General features: G+C 36.1%; 1 protein-coding gene across 1 annotated transcript in view; it reads right to left on the bottom strand.

The window, feature by feature from the left end:
- Positions 1-19,916, bottom strand: part of LOC144979691 (folylpolyglutamate synthase, mitochondrial-like) — a 30,978-nt gene extending 11,062 nt beyond the window's left edge. The window contains exons 1-7 of the mRNA XM_078926612.1: positions 19,157-19,916; positions 11,957-12,091; positions 9,940-10,176; positions 4,231-4,470; positions 2,819-2,896; positions 2,118-2,259; positions 967-1,065 (exon numbers count right to left, since the gene is read on the bottom strand). Coding sequence (XP_078782738.1) covers positions 967-1,065; positions 2,118-2,259; positions 2,819-2,896; positions 4,231-4,470; positions 9,940-10,176; positions 11,957-12,091; positions 19,157-19,408 — 1,183 coding nt within the window. The 5' untranslated portion in view covers positions 19,409-19,916. The remainder of the gene's footprint in view (positions 1-966; positions 1,066-2,117; positions 2,260-2,818; positions 2,897-4,230; positions 4,471-9,939; positions 10,177-11,956; positions 12,092-19,156) is intronic.
- Between the last annotated feature and the right edge of the window lie 590 nt (positions 19,917-20,506).

Raw genomic sequence — 20,506 nt, 5'->3', positions numbered from 1 at the left:
TATGTAGAAAATCAATAAGTGAATCGATCAAGGGCCATGTCATTGTTAAAGAACAATATGATGATGATGATGATGATGATGATGATGATGATGTTGATGATGATGATGATGATGATGATGCACAATAAATATTATTCAGACTCATCACTGATGACAGGAAAAAAAAAAGGCTTACCAAATGCTGATAGTGAACACCCATTTTAAGGAGATAGAGAAAATCAGAAAAAGTTCTGTTATTTTAATTCATGACAATAATATCGTAAAAATGTAACTCAGGCCACCATTGATAAATCTGGTTTTGATATTTGCTGTCCTGACATTTCACCTGATTTGGCTCTATCCCTTTTTCATGAGACTCAAACGACAGGCGTTTTAAGAAATGAAAATGATGTTCATAGAGTAACACAAGAGCGACTTATAAGGCAACCCTCCCCCTTCCACTTCTACTCTTCAAGATCAAGATTAGTTGACAGAAATTTCGTAACTTTGAATGGTGACTATGTTGAAAAATAAGAGCTTGTTTGAAAGAAAATCAAGCATTTTTCCTTAACACTTAGGAGAATTTTATTTTACTATTCCTCATTAGTTACTTTCATAGTCTTCTGTAAACCAATATAAAGCTTAGCTGAGATGATTGAAATATTATATATGAGATAAAATACTGTGCTATTTAATTAGTTCATGACAGATTTTAAATTAATAAATTCTATAAAACTGTCTTTAAAAATTTACTCCTTTTCTTCTTTTTTTTTTTTTCTCCCTGTTCATTTAGCTCAAGGTTAACCGATATATTTTGCCATCCACTGTCTCAATCTGTCATAACGTATAGTCTAATTAATCATACAAATGTTTTATGCTTTTCTTAAGAATTATTGAAGTTTTTTGAACTGTAAATAACTCTGTTAGCATTTGAGTCAAACATATAATACCAGGTACAGGCAGAGAGTTACATATTAAGACACTCACCTTTAGCTATGACATCATCAACATGAGTGACTTCTAGGACTGGAATCTCCTCAACACTTGAAGAATTTGATACATTGCAAGACACTGGTTCTCTAGAGGCTGAAAATTTAGTAAAAATTATTTGGATTACTACAGTCGCAATCGAGAGCGGTGGGAGCTGCTTGAGGCCTGGGATTGTTAAAATATAAATGGAGAAGGCTTTGGAGGGAAACAGTACAATCACTGGACGTTTTGTGTGCAAACCCTTCCTAAGCAAAAATAAACAAGGGAACGTCTACTGAATGTCCTGTTTCCAACTGAAGCCTTTCTATATAATTGCAGTTACAATGTTTATATTTTTTCAAATACTAATGCCAGTTAAATTCACTTCTAATGGTAAAGTCTATCTATATTTGTTTCTCAAAAGTGAATGGCGCTTTTAACTCTCGAAGTGCCTGATTAGTGTGCTCTTTTTTCTTCCTCATCACATATACAAAGCAACTGACTCAGACTGTCATTTACCATTACATTGTCTGGAATCTGCAAGCTTAATTTCAGCAATGGCAGATATTTTCATGGTTAATACCTACAATCCTGAAATCCATACAAAAATCAAAAGTGAGGGAATTTATTTTTTACAATTTCTACACTTTTGCAAATTTTTTAATCAACAGCGGACAAGCTTTCATTTGTAATATCAAAGTTTGTAGACAAATCAGAGGCAACTGGACTCTTGCTTATAGTTATAATATAATGCAATATGATAGACACAGTGTTCTTCCATGAGAAAGCAAACATATCAACAAATAATAAGATTCTTTTTAGGGACAAAATGACAGGAAATGACCCGAACTTTGTATGGCTATGTGGGCTTGAGGTATGACACTTGCCTTCAAGTTGGAAGGGCCAGGGTTCGTTCCACTTTGAGCTGCGCATAGTTGAGTCCTTGATTAAGGACTCTTTATTCTCATTCTCTCACAAGCATCATGTCTCGTAATATATATATTGAGTGTTGCTGTTGACTAAGAACCCCCTGTAAAGTGCTTTGAGCAGGTTTAGTGGATATTGCACTATATAAATTCTCAAGTTTAAGTTTAAACTAGTGGATTCCAATCGAATTTGAATAAGACACAGGTCTGCATTGTCTATACCACAGGATCCACCACACATACCTTTGTGCCTTGCTTCCCACATGTATGCCAGCTGCACAGCCAGACCAGCATTCTCAGCCTGCTTTACACCAGCAATACCAAGATTGATATTCTCTTTGGCCAAAATATCTTTTTCGATGGGCGTTGACACATATAAGGCACTCTATGAAAAATGAAAGAGGTCAACACGTCAATAACTTATTAAAATCAAAACAAGGAAAATTCAGGTATGTACATAATAATAATAACATAAAGGCCAATTTTTCAAGGAGCTATAACATGACACAGTAAAGCGTACTACGCGCATATATATATAGGCAACAGGTTTTTTGTATGAAATGGATATTTCAATTCAAATGACCTACATTGTGAATCCAATGTTTAAACTATGGAATTGTGTATGGGGCAGCTTGGCTCAGCAGTATGGTCTTTGCTTCATACCCGAAAAGTATCGAGTTCAAAAACCTGCTGCGCTGTGCAGCCTTGAGCAAGTCACCTCACCCTAGCTCAGTTTGTGTGCACTGCACTGCGGCTTACATCTGGGTTATTCCAGTATTCCCTTGGAATAGGCCCTAAAGACAACTTTCCTCTATGGGATGAATAAACGGACTTCATTATTTTATTCTATTATTTATGTATCAAGTGAAAATTTATGGATTTATCATTTAGACAGTTCTGTGAAGATTTCCATCTGATTATTATTGTGTCAAATAAAAAATTACCTGTCTTTCCTTGGCTCTGTCCAGAATAACTTCCATGGCAGACGGGGGCTGCTTGACAACAATGGCAGGACTTCCAGGCTGGAAAGAAAATATAGTGTACAAGGGTAAATAAACAACAACAAAAATTTTTAAATTATGCCTTTTGCGCCACGATATCATAAGCTATCGTTGCCTAGGCATTCCACGAAGGAATATAGATAACTCATCAAACAAGATGTCTGATGTCAATAGGAATCACCCTTGTTGTCCAAGTGAGCAAATTGGGGGTTAATAATCTTGCTCAAGGAAAAAAACGAAAGTGCCTGAAGCAGGGCTCGAACCGGGGTCATCCAGATCAAAGTGCAATGCCTTAACCACTTGGCCACTTCGCCCCAAACAAGAGTAAATAGATATATATGAATCCTCCTCCTTCTCCTGATTGACCTAGTCAGACTGAGTATCACTTGCCAAAGGGCAGATTATAGAGATAAAAAATTGAAGATGCTCTCGTGATGGTGCAGATTTAGATAGTTCAAAATTGACGTCACTCAGGTCTTTCTTATTGTGTTCTTGCCATCCATGTTTATGAGTAGTTCTCACTAAACTGTATTTACCAGACCATGGTTACACACAGTCTTGTGTGTTGGTCTGTTATGCTTCTGGATGGCAATGTTGTGAGCTTCTTAGCCAAGTGCATACTATCTATACCTGAAAGGCCTTATATAGTCTCAACATTATCCAGTAATTTTGCATCAGCAGGTACCTTCTTCTTCTTCTTTCAGCTTATCCTGCATTCTGCATGGTTGCCATAATGAATGCCGCATCTCCATGCATCTCGGTTAAATGCATCATCTTCCTCCAGGCCCAGTTCTTTCATATTATCCTTTACCATATCCAACCATCTAGTCTTTGGGCATCCCTTTTTTCTCTTTGCATCAACTAGCATTCCCTTCCATAATTCAGATGTTGTTGGGAAACGATAGGAGTAAAGATGATTGTCAACAACTGATGGAGGAATATCAAAAGTTTGATATTTTGACTAAATGTTTTTGTATTTCATTTTCCTTCAACTAGTATTGATCTTCTGATATCTCTTTGAGGCCAATTTCAATATATACTTTTCAACACCTCAACGAAACAGTAAGACACCACTTGCTTGAATGTTGACCTCTTGAAGAGCTCAAATGCACATTCCTCCCACCAAATCCAAGCATTAGTAATACACTGTATAGTCACCTGGAACAACTACAAAAAACTTCTATGTCATGGCACAAGACCAAAGGGCTAGAGCTCAGCTAGTCGCTGGTTCAGATAAGTAGGTTAAGTAAATAACTAAGATATATACTTTTATTAAAAGGTATAATTTATTATTTAGTCTATATAATTGACAATTCTCGTAAAAGATTCTTTTAAAAACCCAAAAACAAACAAACCTTGAAAATTCCAGCTTTGTTCCAGGCAATCTGTTCTATAGTGTTTCCCAAAATAGACGTATGATCGTATCCCAAAGAGGTCATCCCACACACAGTAGGTGTGCGTATGAAGTTGGTGCTGTCATATTGACCTCCTATACCAACCTCAATGATGGATACATCGACCCCCTCGGAGAGGAAGATATGAAGAGAGATGATCACATTAAATGCAAAGTAAGCTGGGAATTTATCATCAGTGCCCTGAAAGTGAGAGGAAGATAGTATTTGACTTATTGTGTGTAAGATGTGTTGTCTGTTCACTATGCCAGTAATCGAAATTGCTATGTTTTTGGGGAGGGTTTTTGAAATGTTTTCATTGTATTTATTTTATGGATGTAAAGTGTAAAGGTGCTATACAAATGTTATTTATTATTAACATTATAAATTATTATCATTATAATTAATTACCACCATCACCACCACCGCCAGACATAATAAACATGAGTCATATATAGAAAATAGAAAAATATCTATCACATAGCCAAAGCGGGTTTCGCCAAGACCGAAGCACATCGGACGTTGTATGGACACATAAATGGTTGGCAGCAAAGGCACTCAAAGAAAACATATCCATAACAATAACCGGAATCGATATGTCCGCATCCTTTGATACGATCGACAGAGGAAAACTTTTGGAGATATTAACAGACATAGTAGACGAAGACGAGCTCCGAATAATCCGATTTCTCCTCAGCAACACAAAGATACAACCAAGGATATACGGGGCCACAAAACAGATGCAGTTTGAAAGTAACATCGGGACGCCCCAAGGAGATAGTCTGAGCCCGATTCTGTTCACAATATACTTAGAACACGCTCTGAAAGAAGTTCGAAAAGTCATTCCAAAACCAAGGACTCATATTGAGAATGCAATCCCAAGAGAAATAGCCTATGCAGATGATGTCGATTTTATTGGATCAACACCAGCAAATATAGACATCATACAAAATACCCTCATGAAATATAACCTCCAAGTCAATGCCAATAAAACCGAATTTACAACAATATCGAGGAACAAAGAGGAATGGAAAAGAACAAAGAAAGTCGGCTCACTAATTGGAGATACCGAGGATGCACAAAGAAGAAAACAGCTATCAAACGCCGCACTCAGTAAACGCACCAATGTATGGATTAGAGGTGACAAAATAAAGAGAAAAACCAAACTGAAACTGTACCGTGCTCTTGTAAAACCGGTACTTCTGTAACTGCGGCACTTGGGCGTTGACAAAATCCGAAGAAGAACATCTGGATGCCTTCCATCGCACACAGCTAAGAAGGGTACTGGACATCAAATACCCAAAAAAGATCTCAAATGAATCACTCTATAAGATCACAAAAGAAAGACCAATCTCCCTTGACATTTTACAACAACGATGGCAACTTTTCGGTCACATACTACGCACAGACAAAAACATACCAGCTAACAGGGACGGCTGGTAATAATGGGCAGGGTGGGCAAATACCAGCCTGTTGTTTCAAGTTATATGCTGTATTACCAGGTCTGAAATAATCAAATTTAAATTAGATAATTTCAAAAGTTAATACTTAAACTTTATACTTCGTACTGAAATCAATTTTTGTGTATTTTTGATAGATTGAGAATCACCATGCATCCCGTAATGCATAAACCAGGATACGCCTTTTTTATCACCCCCCCCCCCCCCCCCCAACCACTCCACTCCGCCCACATCGTCATCTCATCGTCACGTCGCCTGACGGTGAACTAACTCCGATTTTTGCTGTCTGGCCTCTCCAGTACTAGGTCGGGCTAATTCAAATGAGCCCACCTTATTAACCAGTGAAAACTAAATAGAGATTTTGGCAAACGAACTTTTTCTTATTTATTGCCTTACTTGTGCTGGTACCATTGATGTAATGACTTTGGGAATGTTCCAGTATTGAATTTAATTTATTAATTTACTAATTTTATATCAATTTAGTATTAATTTGTGTTGTTTTTATATATTTGTTTATCCATTTAAACTTTTCTCTTTTTTTCTCGTTTTCTTTAGTGCTTCTCAAAACTCATTTATTTAAATTGTTTTCTTATTTGTTTTTTGTTGTTGTTGTTGTTGTTGTTTTGGGGGTTTTTTGTTTTGTTTTTTTAACAAATTAATTTGTTAGTTCTTTTTTTTTTAAATTCTTAAAGAAATTACCGCTGTATTTTTATTGCCAGACAAATAAAATTTTGCAAAACAATGTATATTCTATTGTATTCTGTCTAATAAAACAAAACACTTTTATTGAAAAGTCACGACTAAATAAATATATAAAATACAACCACCATATTGGTTTTCTCAACAATTGAATTAGTATACGAGAAATACTCTTCTGAGAAAGGAGAGAGTTGAATTCTAACTAAGTTATAGAGGAAATACGGAAGGGTGGGCAGATTCCGTACTTGCCCGTCCTGAAGCTAATATATACATAAGAAGATAGTTCGCGATGAAGAGGCGGGAAGCTCGGGGTTGGTTGGGTAAGGAGTAAAGATAACACGGTCGTTATTGTTATAGTCTAACGAATGCATGAGGAGAAATTGGTAACATTATTTTGTCTTAATTGTATTGTATGAAGTATTGGCGAAAGCCTAAGATTAAATAAACTTTGTTTTTGTTTGTCTTATTTTGACCATGGAACTGATACTGATACTTGTCATAGCAGACCTGCCTACTTGAAATAGGAAAATAAAAATCGTAGTTTTCAGGGCTAATAAGATCGTAGATATTTTAACTACCCTTTAAAAAATGACCGGAATTTCGTCTGTTTTGATAGATATCAAATTTTTAAAAACGAGAAAAAATTATTGGAAACGTAATAATGATGGTGATGGTGGTATAGTGGTAGCGGTGGTGGTAGTAGTAATGATGGTGGTGGTAGTAATGATGATGGTAATATTATTATTGTTATTATTATTATTATTATCATCATCATCATCATCATCATCATCATCATCATCATCATCATCATCATCATCATCATCATCATCATCATCATCATCATCATCATCATCATCATCATTATTATTATTATTATTATTATTATTATTATTATTATTATTATTATTATTATTATTATTATTATTGTACGTATTGGTGGTATTACTATTGTTGTATTTTTTGTGTGGTTATTAATGGTATCAGTTTATTGTTTGGTTCCATTTACCATTTTTTTCCACTTTCCTGTATGTGGTCATCAAATTGTATGATTTATTGTCGAAAGCCTAAGATTGAATAAACTTTGTAATATCGTATGGTAACCATCATTGTCGACGACATCGTCGTTGTCATCATAATCATCATTATCATCATCATCATCATCATAATCATCATCTTCATCATTAACAGCAACAACAACAACAATATTAACAACAAGTACTACAATAGCAATAAAAACAATATCAACATCATCATAAAATTTCCGTCATCGTCTCCACAACTATAACCAACTATAACCAACAGCATCACCAAAACCACTACCATAATTACATCCTCCTCCACCACCAACACCACCGCTACCACTATTCCAACCACTACCACCACCGGCACAATCATTCTAATCATCAAGACAGCAGTGAAATGCAATTTGAGCTCTGAATGAAACTCGAGTCATATCGCTGTTGTTGCTTCTCGATTAAAACTTTAAGGTTACTACATACTACTGAAAACCAGTAATGTAACAGAAATATTTATCTCGCCGTTGAGGGATTAAAGCAAATCTTTAATTTTTCGAGTGAACGAAATGGACTTGTATTGTCAAGGTGTTGTCGCATTATGTCTCGTCGCTTTATTTTTTAGTTGTATTCTCTTTCGTGATTCATTTTTGATTACGTTTGGAATAATTAAAATCTACTGGTATTGTCATTTCATTGTAAATGTGATTATTTGTGGTTGAAATATTATTTTTTAAAGGTGAAAAAAAATAATAATTTAAAAAAATTAATAAAAAAATAAATAAATAAATAAATAACTTTAAAAAAAAATAAAAAGATAAATTAAAAAATAAATAAATAAATAAATTAAAAAAAAAAACCAATAAAAAAAAAAAAAAATAAAAAAAAAAAAAAAAAAAAAATTATATATATATATATATATATATATATATATATATATATATATATATATATAAAATATATATAATATATATATTGACCGAATCATCTTTGCCCCACCACTGTAAATAGGCTAGAACCGCCACTGCCAGCTAACCAAGCCATGTCGGGATACTTCTAAAAACACGGGAACCTTTTCAGAGGAAGACCGATCACAACACTCCCTGTGATCCTAAACAAAAACCTCACAACACTTGGACAAAGCATTAGTCTCATAATGGCAGGGGACCTTGAAAATCTGAGAACCCTAGCAGAGGACCGGCAATATTGGAGACACCTCACACAGGAAATACTGGAAACAGCCAAGGCGACCCGATCTTTCGGTCGAGACGCGAAAGGCATCTAAGTCAAGTCAGTAAGTCATATATTTCTCCAACATGAATTCCCTAAGTATACTTATATAACCAAATGAATCACTGAATTATATAACTTATAGAACATATGAGCCTAACAATAAACTGATTACATTAATTAATTCAATAACCTTTTTATTTGTGTTAATTATACAACTTTACATTTTCAAATTTTAAAATCTAATACAGATGTACATTTCTTTTAAAATACAGTAAACTACATGAACACTGCGTTTGTTTGATTATTTACTTTATAACATAACTATATATTGAGTTCAATTATCAATTCTTACAATCTATTTATTCATTTATGTAAAGAATACAGTTACTGTATGTTAAAAATCCTTAATATATTTCTTTTCTCCAGATTGCCACGTCAGGCCAGTCCCAATTTTATAAGGACATTTGGTCGCTATGTAAATTATCATCAATAAACAGTGCTGTCAACCCTGGCCCATGAAAATGTGTACAATGGAGATCCAAAAGGAGTAAGATTTTGAAAAAATGCAAAGACGATAATGTTGACTTATACTTATTGACCTTATAATTCGTTCATCAAATTAATGAGTTAATTCCCTTATGCTCTGTGAGCTCTCCTCGTTTGTAATAATAATAAAAGGAGGCTACCAGTGATCACTTCAGTTTGTTGTGTTTCCTCCAAAAGAGAAGCAGTTTTTGTCAGTCTTTCTACATTTATGTAATATAAAATTACCACCATCGAACTTAAACATGGCCTCAACAGATAAATAGCACTAATTTTGATGATGGACAATTAAACCATACTAGCAATATTATAATTGATAATTTAAAGTAATGAATAGAATTACTCTTTATAAACAATATAAATAGTATCTACTTCCAGGATCAACCTATAAATCTGATATGACCCACCCAGATAATACTATATTGAACTCTCTATATGAACATCCAGGTTAACGAACAGATTAAAGTGTTCAAGTACACTAAAAGAGTGTATGATTGTTAAAAATGCTTTAAAAAATTTTTAATTTAATAATACGTACACTCCTGAGCAAAATGTAAGAATACGCATTTTTAACGTAAGGTTGGCACACCAGAGTAAACCATAGAAAGTTAACATTTTATTTCTATTTTTTTACACTAATTTTAAAATTCACCATTTAGATCATCCCAACATAATATCAGTTGAGGCATCGGGCAATAATTAATTTACATATTTATTTAACCCACCTGTTGTGCAGCTTTCATTTTATTGTAGACCTTCCAGAAATGATAAGCATACATCTCTTTGCTGACAGGACGACCGTTGATCCGTATCCTTTCTCTCACCTCGACCAGATGAGGTGATGTGAAGAGCCCCGTTTTGTAGCCCTTGCTGTTCAAGAGACGTTCACAAAAGGCACATGTGGATCCCTTCCCTTTGGTCCCACTGACATGGATCATAGACATCCTGTCTATCTCCTCCTCCTATGTGTTAAAAACAAAAAAAATCAATGAAGCCAAGTAGTCCTTCAGCCATGAGGCCCAGGAGCCCGAGTTTATCCCTGTTTCTATAGCGTGAAACAGCAATAGCAATTGCTTGATATCCTTTGGATAGGACACTAATCTATCGCAAAGTACTTTCCATCAAATCTAATAGACCCAGCTACCCAATCACTGCTGGGTGAACAAGGGATCCGAAAAAATCTCAACTGCACCCGGGTTGGATCTCAGTTCCTTTGCATGTGAAGCGAGTTGTCTATCAATGCAACCGAACATTAATTTTTTTAATTTAATAAAATAAGTAGTTTTTAAAAAAAACAAAAGAGAACAAAATGAATATGGATCAAAATAGACACACAGACTAATCGCTGGATATTGAGTTTCTCTAACATTGTCATCAGTATTGCAGTACTGTATAAGATTCTTACACGCTTTTTGGCTTCTCCCGAGAATGAGGTAGATTCCAGCAAGTACTGTACAGAGTGTGATGTGGACATCGTCCCTTGTCCATCAGGGTCTTTGTCACCCCTGAATGCATGACTAGATATAAACTTTTTTTTTTGAAACAAAAAACATTTAGATTCTCAGATATTGACATGTCTCGCCTTATTAAAATCAAACTTTGAGGATGAAAGTTTGTGTCAGTCACTGTCATCTGTTCTCCTTTGTTTTGTTTGTTTTTAAGGGTTTTATGGCTCTTGCAACACATTTAGATTATATCAGCGCCAATAAAAAGGAAGAAAATGAGATAGTAAAAAGTTCTAGAATTACAATTAAAGCACTGAAGAAAATGTAAGACATAGGGGAACTGGGAACAAATAGGGATCAGATGTAGATTCCAAGAGCATACCACCAATGTAATTAGTTTGAGATCACCTATAAGGTCTCATCCGAACACAAATACAAAATCCAGCAAAGAGGAATACACTCAAATGCTTACATTCTACATTAAAAATAACAAAAATAATAATACATAACAGAGAGATGATTTACAAGGAAAAAAATATCATCTCCCAAAACAATAACTATGCATTTGACTGTTTCCCTCCCAGCTAGGACTCCGGCCAGGGCCAGGACAAAACCAAGTAATCTCATTCCAAGACAAAGACAGAGAGCGTGTTGGAAAAGAGATATAAAGGGATAGAAGACACAGTATGTACCCCCCCCCCCCCCCATGACTATGGGAGGTCAGGAACCCCACCAAGTCTGTTCTCCTTTATTGGTTCGTCATGATCACCCTCACAATTCACGACCATCATCTCATAATCAGCGTTTTACTACATTAAGCCCTGATTAATTTACTCTTAGGCTTATGAGCTCTGTTTGGCTTGATTTGAAGGTTTTAATAAGATCTATCAGGTGCATAGCTAAACTATGAGAAACATATCAGCATTGAAAACGTGCCCTTGCATCTTTTCTCCAAATGATCAGTACTTTTTTTCCTTCAAAATTGATAATTGATATTGTAAAGTGCCCAGACCTTGTGTTTTACACAAGAATGAGCGCTGTATAAATGTGTATTATTATTATTATTATTATTATTATTATTATTATTATTATTATTATTATTATTATTATTATTATTATTATTATTATTATCATTATTATTATTATTACTTTGGTTTTTGTTTTCAATCTTTCTTTTGTGTAAGGAGGTAATTTGACTCATGAATTGGGTAAATCCACCTTAATAAGCTTTAGTTGTACAATATTACTTTATATTATTTTTTTTTTTAGGACTGAATGAAACATGCAGATATGTTACCGTAATTCCAGACTGTGAAATTAACTTGTTCATGTTGGGAATGTGAGTCTTATGTCTGTATTCTCTGGTGGTTTCCCTCATTGATGCCAACACGTCGGCATTGGACACCAGGCTTTGAAGCTTGAGAACAGCACTCTGAAAGAAAAATTAGCCTAGTATTATTTATTACCTGACACTAGCCATGACTGACATACGTGGAATATGATTGGTCTCGAGCAAATTGACCAGTAACATCCTGGCACTAACGAATCCTGGAACATCATTGGTTTCTGGGATATACTAAACTCAGGTCATATTTCTATATAAGCAAAGACTCAGCTAATTCAGTCTCTCTCTCATTCCATCATTCTATAATTACTAATAATAATAATAATAATAATAATAATAATAATAATAATAATAATAATAATAATAATAATAATAATAATAATAATAATAAAGTTTATTTGTATAGCGCCCAATCCTGTTGACAAAACAGCTCTAGGCACATAAAATTGTAAAATATCATTAATAACCTTTTTTGTACATGCATCCATTTATACAAGCGCGCACATACACACACTCACAAAGACACACACATTCACCAAAACGTGCATATGCATACAGAGACGAATTATTGAATAAAAATCATATCAGGAATATCATATCAACAATAATGGCGGATGAAGGGAGATTATAATATTATGTCGTGAGAATTTTGATGTTACAAATGTATATCTTATTAAAAGGATGTTTTATTTATTCTAGTGAGCTTCTTATAAGATGAGATTTTCTTTTTAAAAGATGACTGGGAATCCACAACCCCGCTCCTAACACTAAATGGTAAAGAATTTAGACAGCAGGAGCAGCATGAATAAATGCACGATCAGCATAGGTCTTAGATCCTATTTTAGGAATGCATAATCGTGATTGAGAATTGGATCTTAAAGAGCGTGAGATAGAGTAAACATTTATCAAAATCTGATATATTGGCAGAAGTTTCATTACTATGATTATAGCACATTACAGCAATTTTATATGTAATCCGAAATCTAACAGGGAACCAATGTAAAGTCCAAAACAAAGGTGTGACATGAATACTTTTTTCCTTTTCAAAACTAATTTTGCCGCTTGAATTTGAATGCACTGCAGTTTGCCGAAGACATTACTTGGAATAGAATACATGAGCATGTTACAGTAATCAAGTCTAGAAAACACCAAGGAAGAAATGAGGGTTTGAAGAGATTTTTGATCTAAAAAATTAGCCAATTGTGAAATTCTTCTGAGCTCGACATATAAAGTCTTACATAAATTATCGATATGGCAATGCATGGAAAGGGTAGAGTCAAAGAACAAATTCAGGAGTTGGACATAAACAATAACGTTATGAATACACATGGCATCACAAAGAAATTAGATCTTCTCTACACATCACTCAATAATTGTCTAGAAAAACATGCGCCCCTCCAATCCAGAACGATCGTCCTAAGACCAAATTCCAAATGGTTCACAGCTGAAACCCGAAAGGCCAAACATGACAGACGTTATAAGGAACGTATTTGGCGTAAGTAATAATAATAATAATAATAATAAATGGCATTTATATAGCGCTTTACCCCGTTGTCACAGGCTCTAAGTGCTTTACAGCGATATAAAACAAAACATATTACAGTGAGACAAGTGTGAAGGAAACGTGATACAAATTCAATTTAACAACAACAAAATATGAAAATAATATTGCAACATTATGACGTAAAAAGATAAAACTTTAAGCGAGATTTGAACGTTGTCAACGAATCCGAGCATCTCACATGTGATGGGAGAGAGTTCCAAAAATGGGGGGCCGAAAATTGAAAAGACTGTTCACCTATTTTACGCAATGGCTTAGGTTTGACAAGGATTGATTGGTCATTGCTTGACCTCAAGTTTCTATTGGGGACATATATGTTTAGAAGGTCTTTAATATAGGAGGGACTGTTCGTGCTCAGGGATTTGTAGACAACAGTACAAATCTTATAGGCAACTCTTTTTTCCACAGGAAGCCAATGTAACTCACGGAGAAGAAGAGTTGCTGACGGGTATTTTTTGTTATTGCGTACAATGAGCCTGGCTGCGTTATTTTGAGCAACCTGAATTTGCTAATTTTGTCTTTAGCTAAATTCGCCCAAAGGGAGTTACAATAGTCCAATTTAGATAAAACCAGGGAATTAATTAAAAGTTCTGTTATATGCTTCGGTATTAAATTACGAATTTTGCTTATTTTTTTCATTTCTATGTACATAGATTGTATGGTGTTATTCACATGGCTTGTCATGGAAAGATCTTTATCAATGATGACGCCAAGGTTTTTTGCTTTATTTGAAAATTCTATTGTGCTATTTCCGAGAGTAATAGGTGATTTATTTGCCTGTTTAAGGATACTCGGCCTTCCACACATTAAAATCTCAGTTTTACTATCATTTAATTTTAACTTATTGTGGTACATCCAAGATTTAATCTCATTAAAACAGCTCGTAATTCGTTGTATTAAGAACTGTAAATTACTAAGAGGTGCTGAATCATATATTTGCGTATCATCTGCATAAAAATGATAACTCAGATTGAATCTGGATATCACACTAGAAAGGGGCTGCATATAAACAGTAAAAAGGACAGGGCCAAGAACAGAGCCTTGTGGCACTCCAAAATTTAGTAAAACTTGTTCTGACTGAACACCATTCACCACGACAGTCTGCCATCGATCCTGTAAATATGATGTAAACCATTTAAGGGCAATTCCTTTTATGCCGAACGTATTTTCTAGTCTTCTTAACAAAATGTCATGGTCAATGGTGTCAAAGGCAGATGAAAGATCTAAAAGGCATAATACATTGATATTGTTAGCATCAGCATTACAAAACAAGTCTGGACTAAAATTCACACGGTAACTTTAGGCAGTTTAGTGAGCAGCAGCAGTGGGAGTCAAATTGTGACCTAACTCGCCCATAAGAAAGTTATGACTGGAAATTACGTTCGCTTTTACTAAAAGATTTAGAGGGGTTCAATTACCTGGATACCTGGATACCTCTGTATAGAGCTTTTAGACTTGGTGTAGTCTCCTTCGCTCCTCCTCATCTATTAGTGATTGGACCAATTTTTATAATTGAACTTGTTTCCTAGGGTGTTGCTTATCTCCAACTCTGCTTTGAATTTATTCAAATTTTTTGCTGATACTGTGGTTTCTTGTAGTTTATTCCAGTTATTTACAATTCTAGATGAAAAAAAGTTCCTTCTTTCATTTGTTTTAAAACGTTCTTTTTTCAGTTTCTTGCTGTTTCCTCGTGTCTGAATGTTCTTGTTTGGTTTAAGGAATCCTGCCTCTACCCTGTCTATTCCCTTTACTATTTTATATGTTTGGATCATATCTCCCCTTCTTCTCCTGTAATCTAAGGTCGGGAGATTTAATTCTTTCAATCTCTCACAGTATGTTTTGTCTTTCAGGTGTGTGATAAGTTTTGTTGCTCTCCTTTGCACTCTTTCCAAACAGTCTTTGTCTCCCTCAAACTTCGGATACCATATGCAGTTAGCATATTCCAGCTTTGATCTAACCATAGTCTTGTAGATGGTAGTCATGTGTTTTGTTTTCAGGTTCTTGAAATTTCTTTTCACTATTCCGAGTGTTTTACTAGCCTTAGATTGAACATCTTTAATTTGCTTCTTGAAGTTTAGCTTCCTATCAATAAATACTCCTAGGTCTTTTTCCCCATTGGATTTCTGCAGGGGTTTTTCTTTCATTATATAGTTTGCTTCTCTGTTGTTTTTTCCTAGGTGAAGAACTGCACATTTATCTACATTAAACTCCATCTGCCATATTTCGGACCATTCTTCAAGCTTTTTCAAATCTTGTTGTAAGGTGTTTCTTTCTTCTTCTGTATTAGCTACTCCATAGAGCTTAGTATCATCGGCAAAGATTTTACATTTAGATGATAGATTGTCTGGCAAGTCATTGATATAAATCAGGAAGAGAACTGGTCCCAGTACACTTCCTTGTGGAACTCCACTTGTTACCAGTCTCTCTGTTGATGCTGTTCCATTCACTATCACTTTTTGTCTTCTATCTTTGAGGAAATCTCGGACCCATTTGACTGTCTGATCATTAATTTGATACTGTTCCAATTTCCTGATTAGGCGCCAGTGTGGAACTTTGTCAAATGCCTTTCTGAAGTCGAGGTATATGACATCTAAATTGTTGCCTAATTCCAGGTCTCTCGTCCAGTCATCCATTGTTTCAAGTAGGTTTGTTACTGTAGACCTTCCCGCCATGAAACCATGTTGATCTTTGCTGAATAGTTTGTTCTTGGTCATATGATCAACCATTTCTTCTCTAATCAGCTGTTCCATGAGCTTGCAGACGACAGATGTCAGGCTCACTGGTCTGTAGTTTTCTGGATTTTTTCTGTCTCCCTTCTTGAATATGGCTGTGACGTTAGCTTCTTTCCATTCCCTTGGTAGTCTTCCTTCTTTCATCGACTGGTTAAATATCTTGGTTAGGGGTTCTACTAGCTGCTCTGCTAAGTTTTTTAGGATGTAAGGATGAAGTTTGTCAGGTCCAGGTGATTTACTCTCCTTTAGGTTTTGTAGTCTCTTCATTACTCTCTCTTCAGTAATCGGCCATTGTGTAGTATCTATATTACTTCTTTTAGCAATATCTGGCAAGTTTTTCTGGTTCTCCACTGTAAAGACACTTGCAAAGAAGAGATTTAGCACCTCTGCCTTGTCTTCATCTTCAGATGCCCAAGTGCCATCTTCTTTTTTTATGTCACAGGTTCCCTGTCTTGTCTTCATTTTACTGTTTACATAACTCCAGAATACTTTAGGATTTTCTTTCGTTTCCTCTGCTATCTTGTTCTCATACTTTTGATGCGCTTGTCGGACTATTTTAGTAGTTGCGTTTCTCACTCTTTTGTATTTGTCCCAATCCTCTTCCTTTTTGCTTCTAGAGTATCTTCTATTTACTGCCTTCTTCTTCCGTAATGCCTCTCTCACTTCCTGCGTCATCCAAGGTTGATTTCTTCTCCCAACCCGGTTCCCTCTGCTTTTCGGGATGTTTTTCTCGAAGCATTGGTTAAGTACTCTGGTAAATCTACTCCAGTTGTTTCCTACGGTGTCCTCGATTAGTATTTCCTCCCATTTGATATGCCCCAGTTCCTCTTTCATACTCTCTAGATCAGCCTTCCTATATCTGAGTGTCAGTTTTTCATCTACAGTCTCTGATGTCGCCCTCAGTTTTAGGAATATGGTCGCATGGTCGCTTTTTCCCAGTGGGTGGCTCAGTCTTAGGTCGATTATGTCATTTTCTTCCTCCATCAATATCAAGTCCAATACGTTGGGCTTTTGGTTTTTTCTCTGTCTCGTGGGTTCTTTTATTATCTGTTGTAGGTAGCAATCTTCAATGGTTTCTATGAAACTTTCCTCCAGGCTTCCCTCTTTTGGTTCGTCCATCCCTTTCCACTCCAGTTCCGGCATGTTGAAGTCTCCCATAATAATTATCTCTGAATGCTTTTTTTGTGATGCTCTCCTTATCATCTCCAACATTCTCTCATTATTTTCTCCTGTGCTATTTGGGCTCCGATAAATCACTCCTACTAGTATCTGACTTTGTCCAGTTACTCCAATCGAGCACCAAGCGCTCTCCCTAAAGTCGTGATCTGTGAGTTCCTCTATGGGGTTAACCTTGAGGTTCTCTCTCACCAATAAGTATACTCCTCTGCCGGAAGTTTCAAAATCTCTGCTAGCTATTATAGTGTATCCCTCAATACCTAACTCTGCTATGGTTGGGTGTGTTGTTGCATTCTTTGGCTTAGCTTCTGTTATTGCTATCACATCTGGATCTTCTTCTTCTGCCATAGCCTTTAGCTCCTCTCTCTTATTCATCACACTGTCTGCGTTCGTGTACATGAACTTCAGGGTATTTTTCATATTCACGTGCTGCCCCTCCTTATCATTTACTGGTACTTCTCTTTTTTGAATTTTCTTGTTGTCTTCGAGTCCTTGCTCAGAAACATTTTGGGCAATTGGACTGACACGTTTCCAATATAGTCATTCCTCATCCCAGTCCCAGTCATTTCCTCCAACATCGCTGTCTCTCTTTCTTATTTGTTCACTAAACTTTTCCCTGAAAATGACCCTTTTCTTATATATGACTACATCTTCCCCTGCTTCTCGTCTTCTCTTCAGCTCCTCTCTTAACTCCTTGGCCTGCTCTCTTTGCATAATTGTTTGGTCAGCTCCAATATACACCTTTTGTAAGCATTCCCGTTTATGGTCTTTCAACTGTTTGCTGTTCCTAAGAGCAGTGTTACGCTGATCCGTTGACCTCAGACTTATTTTCATGGGTCTTGGTCTATCTTCTCTTCTGCCCAATCTGATCACTTGCTCTATAGGGTTGAGGCTGTCTTTGTTTCCATGCACCTGCAACTCTTTGAGTACCATTTGGGCTTTTCTTATATCTTCCTTGTTGTCGTCATCTTTAGCTTCTGGTATGCCATACATAATTACATTCTTCACTCTCTTAGCCCTTTCATTTCTCTCCTCTTCTAGTTCCAGGTTCTTTTTCACCATTGCCTGCTTCTTCTCCTCAGTTTCATCGATTTTCCTCATTACATTTATATCTTGTCTTACTACTCTATCTGACTTTTCTTCTGTACTTCTCTTGAGTCTCTCCTTAATCTCACTCGCCTCAGACATAGGGTAGGCCTCTATCTCATCCTTTGCTGTTGATTTCACTATTTCTATCATCTCCTCTGTGAATTCACCTGCCATCAGGTTACCAATTAAAGATGCATAATTTCGTTATAAAGAGATATTTTGGTATCATTATTTTCGTTACTAACCTAGCCTCAGGATCTACGTACACGGTAACATTTATACAAGGTAGTCTTAAATCTCGCCTTTAATGGGTTAAATTGTATTGTTTGATTTTTTAAAATAACACACACACATACACACACACACAAACACATATACAGAGCAAGGTCTATCCATAGCTTGTATTGTAGTGGCAAACCAATTACTAGAGCTACGTGTACGTAGATCCTGAGGCTAGGTGCCCGGTTACCGTGTACCCGTGTACGTAGACACTGCCTAAATCTAAGAGAAATGGGGGGGGGGGAACAAAAAGACAAATAGAAGAAAAAAATGTAGGCTAAGCATAAGCATTGTCATTATCAAAGAAGCGTTCACCTCGTAATCAAATTTATCTTCAGTGATACAGTTATAATTTTCTTCTGGTAAATGAAAACTTCGAACATCATTTTCCTTTAAACCACTTGTTGCATCATTGGTTGAGCGAGAGCTTGTGGTATTCATGGCTGCGGGTGATGAATTCAAAGAAAAATGAGAGAGAATGCTTAGCCTTCGGGTCGAAATGAAAAACCGATTCACTCCCGAACTGGATACGAATTTCTGGCAAAAATGTCGAAGCAACCTTGACATCCCTTCACGACCAGAAGGAATTTTTTAATGGAATTTTTATCGACTTAACTAAACAGGTCAGTCGAGTGAAGGAGTGAAGGCCAAATTTCTAGCAGTCAGCACTAATTCAAGCGATGAATGGAACAGACCCCGCCTAATGTTTCACAACTTAGCAGCACGTTGTGCACCTCTACTTTCGTCACGGTCACAGCGTAGGTATACCTTGACCCGACGATGTTGTTGACAATTCCTCTGTTGCCGAGTATGAGAATCTATCTTAGAATGAGGCGGGTGTTTGAAGTGTTTGTTTATCAAGTTATCAATCAATGATCAACAAGCCAGCCAAGCCAATACCACCAGTTTCTCTTCAAACCTAGTTGCAAATGATATACTGACATTCGGTGAGGCAACAAAATCCCGTAATTTGAAAATTCTAGAGGGTGATGTAACCATCAGGCGAGGAAGATTACGAGCGTTGTCATCGAGGACAAGCACTTCTAACTTTACAACCTTCTATTTTATCGATATTGGGACCACATGGATGTCAACAAACGGCTCGTTTAGTTTTGCCTCCTATAGTTCATGATCATTTACGTTTGAAGTGGGACCTTGACCTTGTTTATTACAGATAAAGTAGCGTCTACGTTCTCTCTTGTTGGAGGATATAAACAACGAGTCTGCTTTTTCTCATCTTTGAGGGTCTACGTTCTCCCAAGAACCTTTGGCCCATTTTAGTTCACTCACGCGAGAGTTTCTATACGGTTTGTCTGCACCCTCTCACATATATATAGAATTCTTGCTACTCTACGAGTCCCGGCCTCCAGCAGGACTGAGGCGCGATTCCAGGCCGGGTGCAGGGCGAATTTCCTTCGGTCGGGATGAAGGCCGCAGATTTTATAACATGCTAAATATTTTTACCGGAGGCCGTAGGACTGAAGGGGGGATGTTGAAAAAGAATGCAAAAAGTGACAAATTTGGCTTTCTTAATGCCAGATTTGTGTCCTGCGTCCAATTTACCACGTGTTTGATACCAAACACAATGTACTTTTTTTGTTTTTCTTCGTTTATTATTTGAAAAAAATAATATCAACAATCCTTGTTGGAAAGAAATCCGTTTCC

Source organism: Berghia stephanieae, chromosome 9 (genome assembly GCF_034508935.2).
Source record: "Berghia stephanieae isolate SIO BIC M18660-M18661 chromosome 9, UCSD_Bste_1.3, whole genome shotgun sequence".
Classification (NCBI taxonomy): Eukaryota; Metazoa; Mollusca; class Gastropoda; order Nudibranchia; family Aeolidiidae; genus Berghia; species Berghia stephanieae.
The sequence above is the reverse complement of the archived record's forward strand: the minus strand, read 5'-3'. Positions and strand labels throughout refer to the sequence as shown.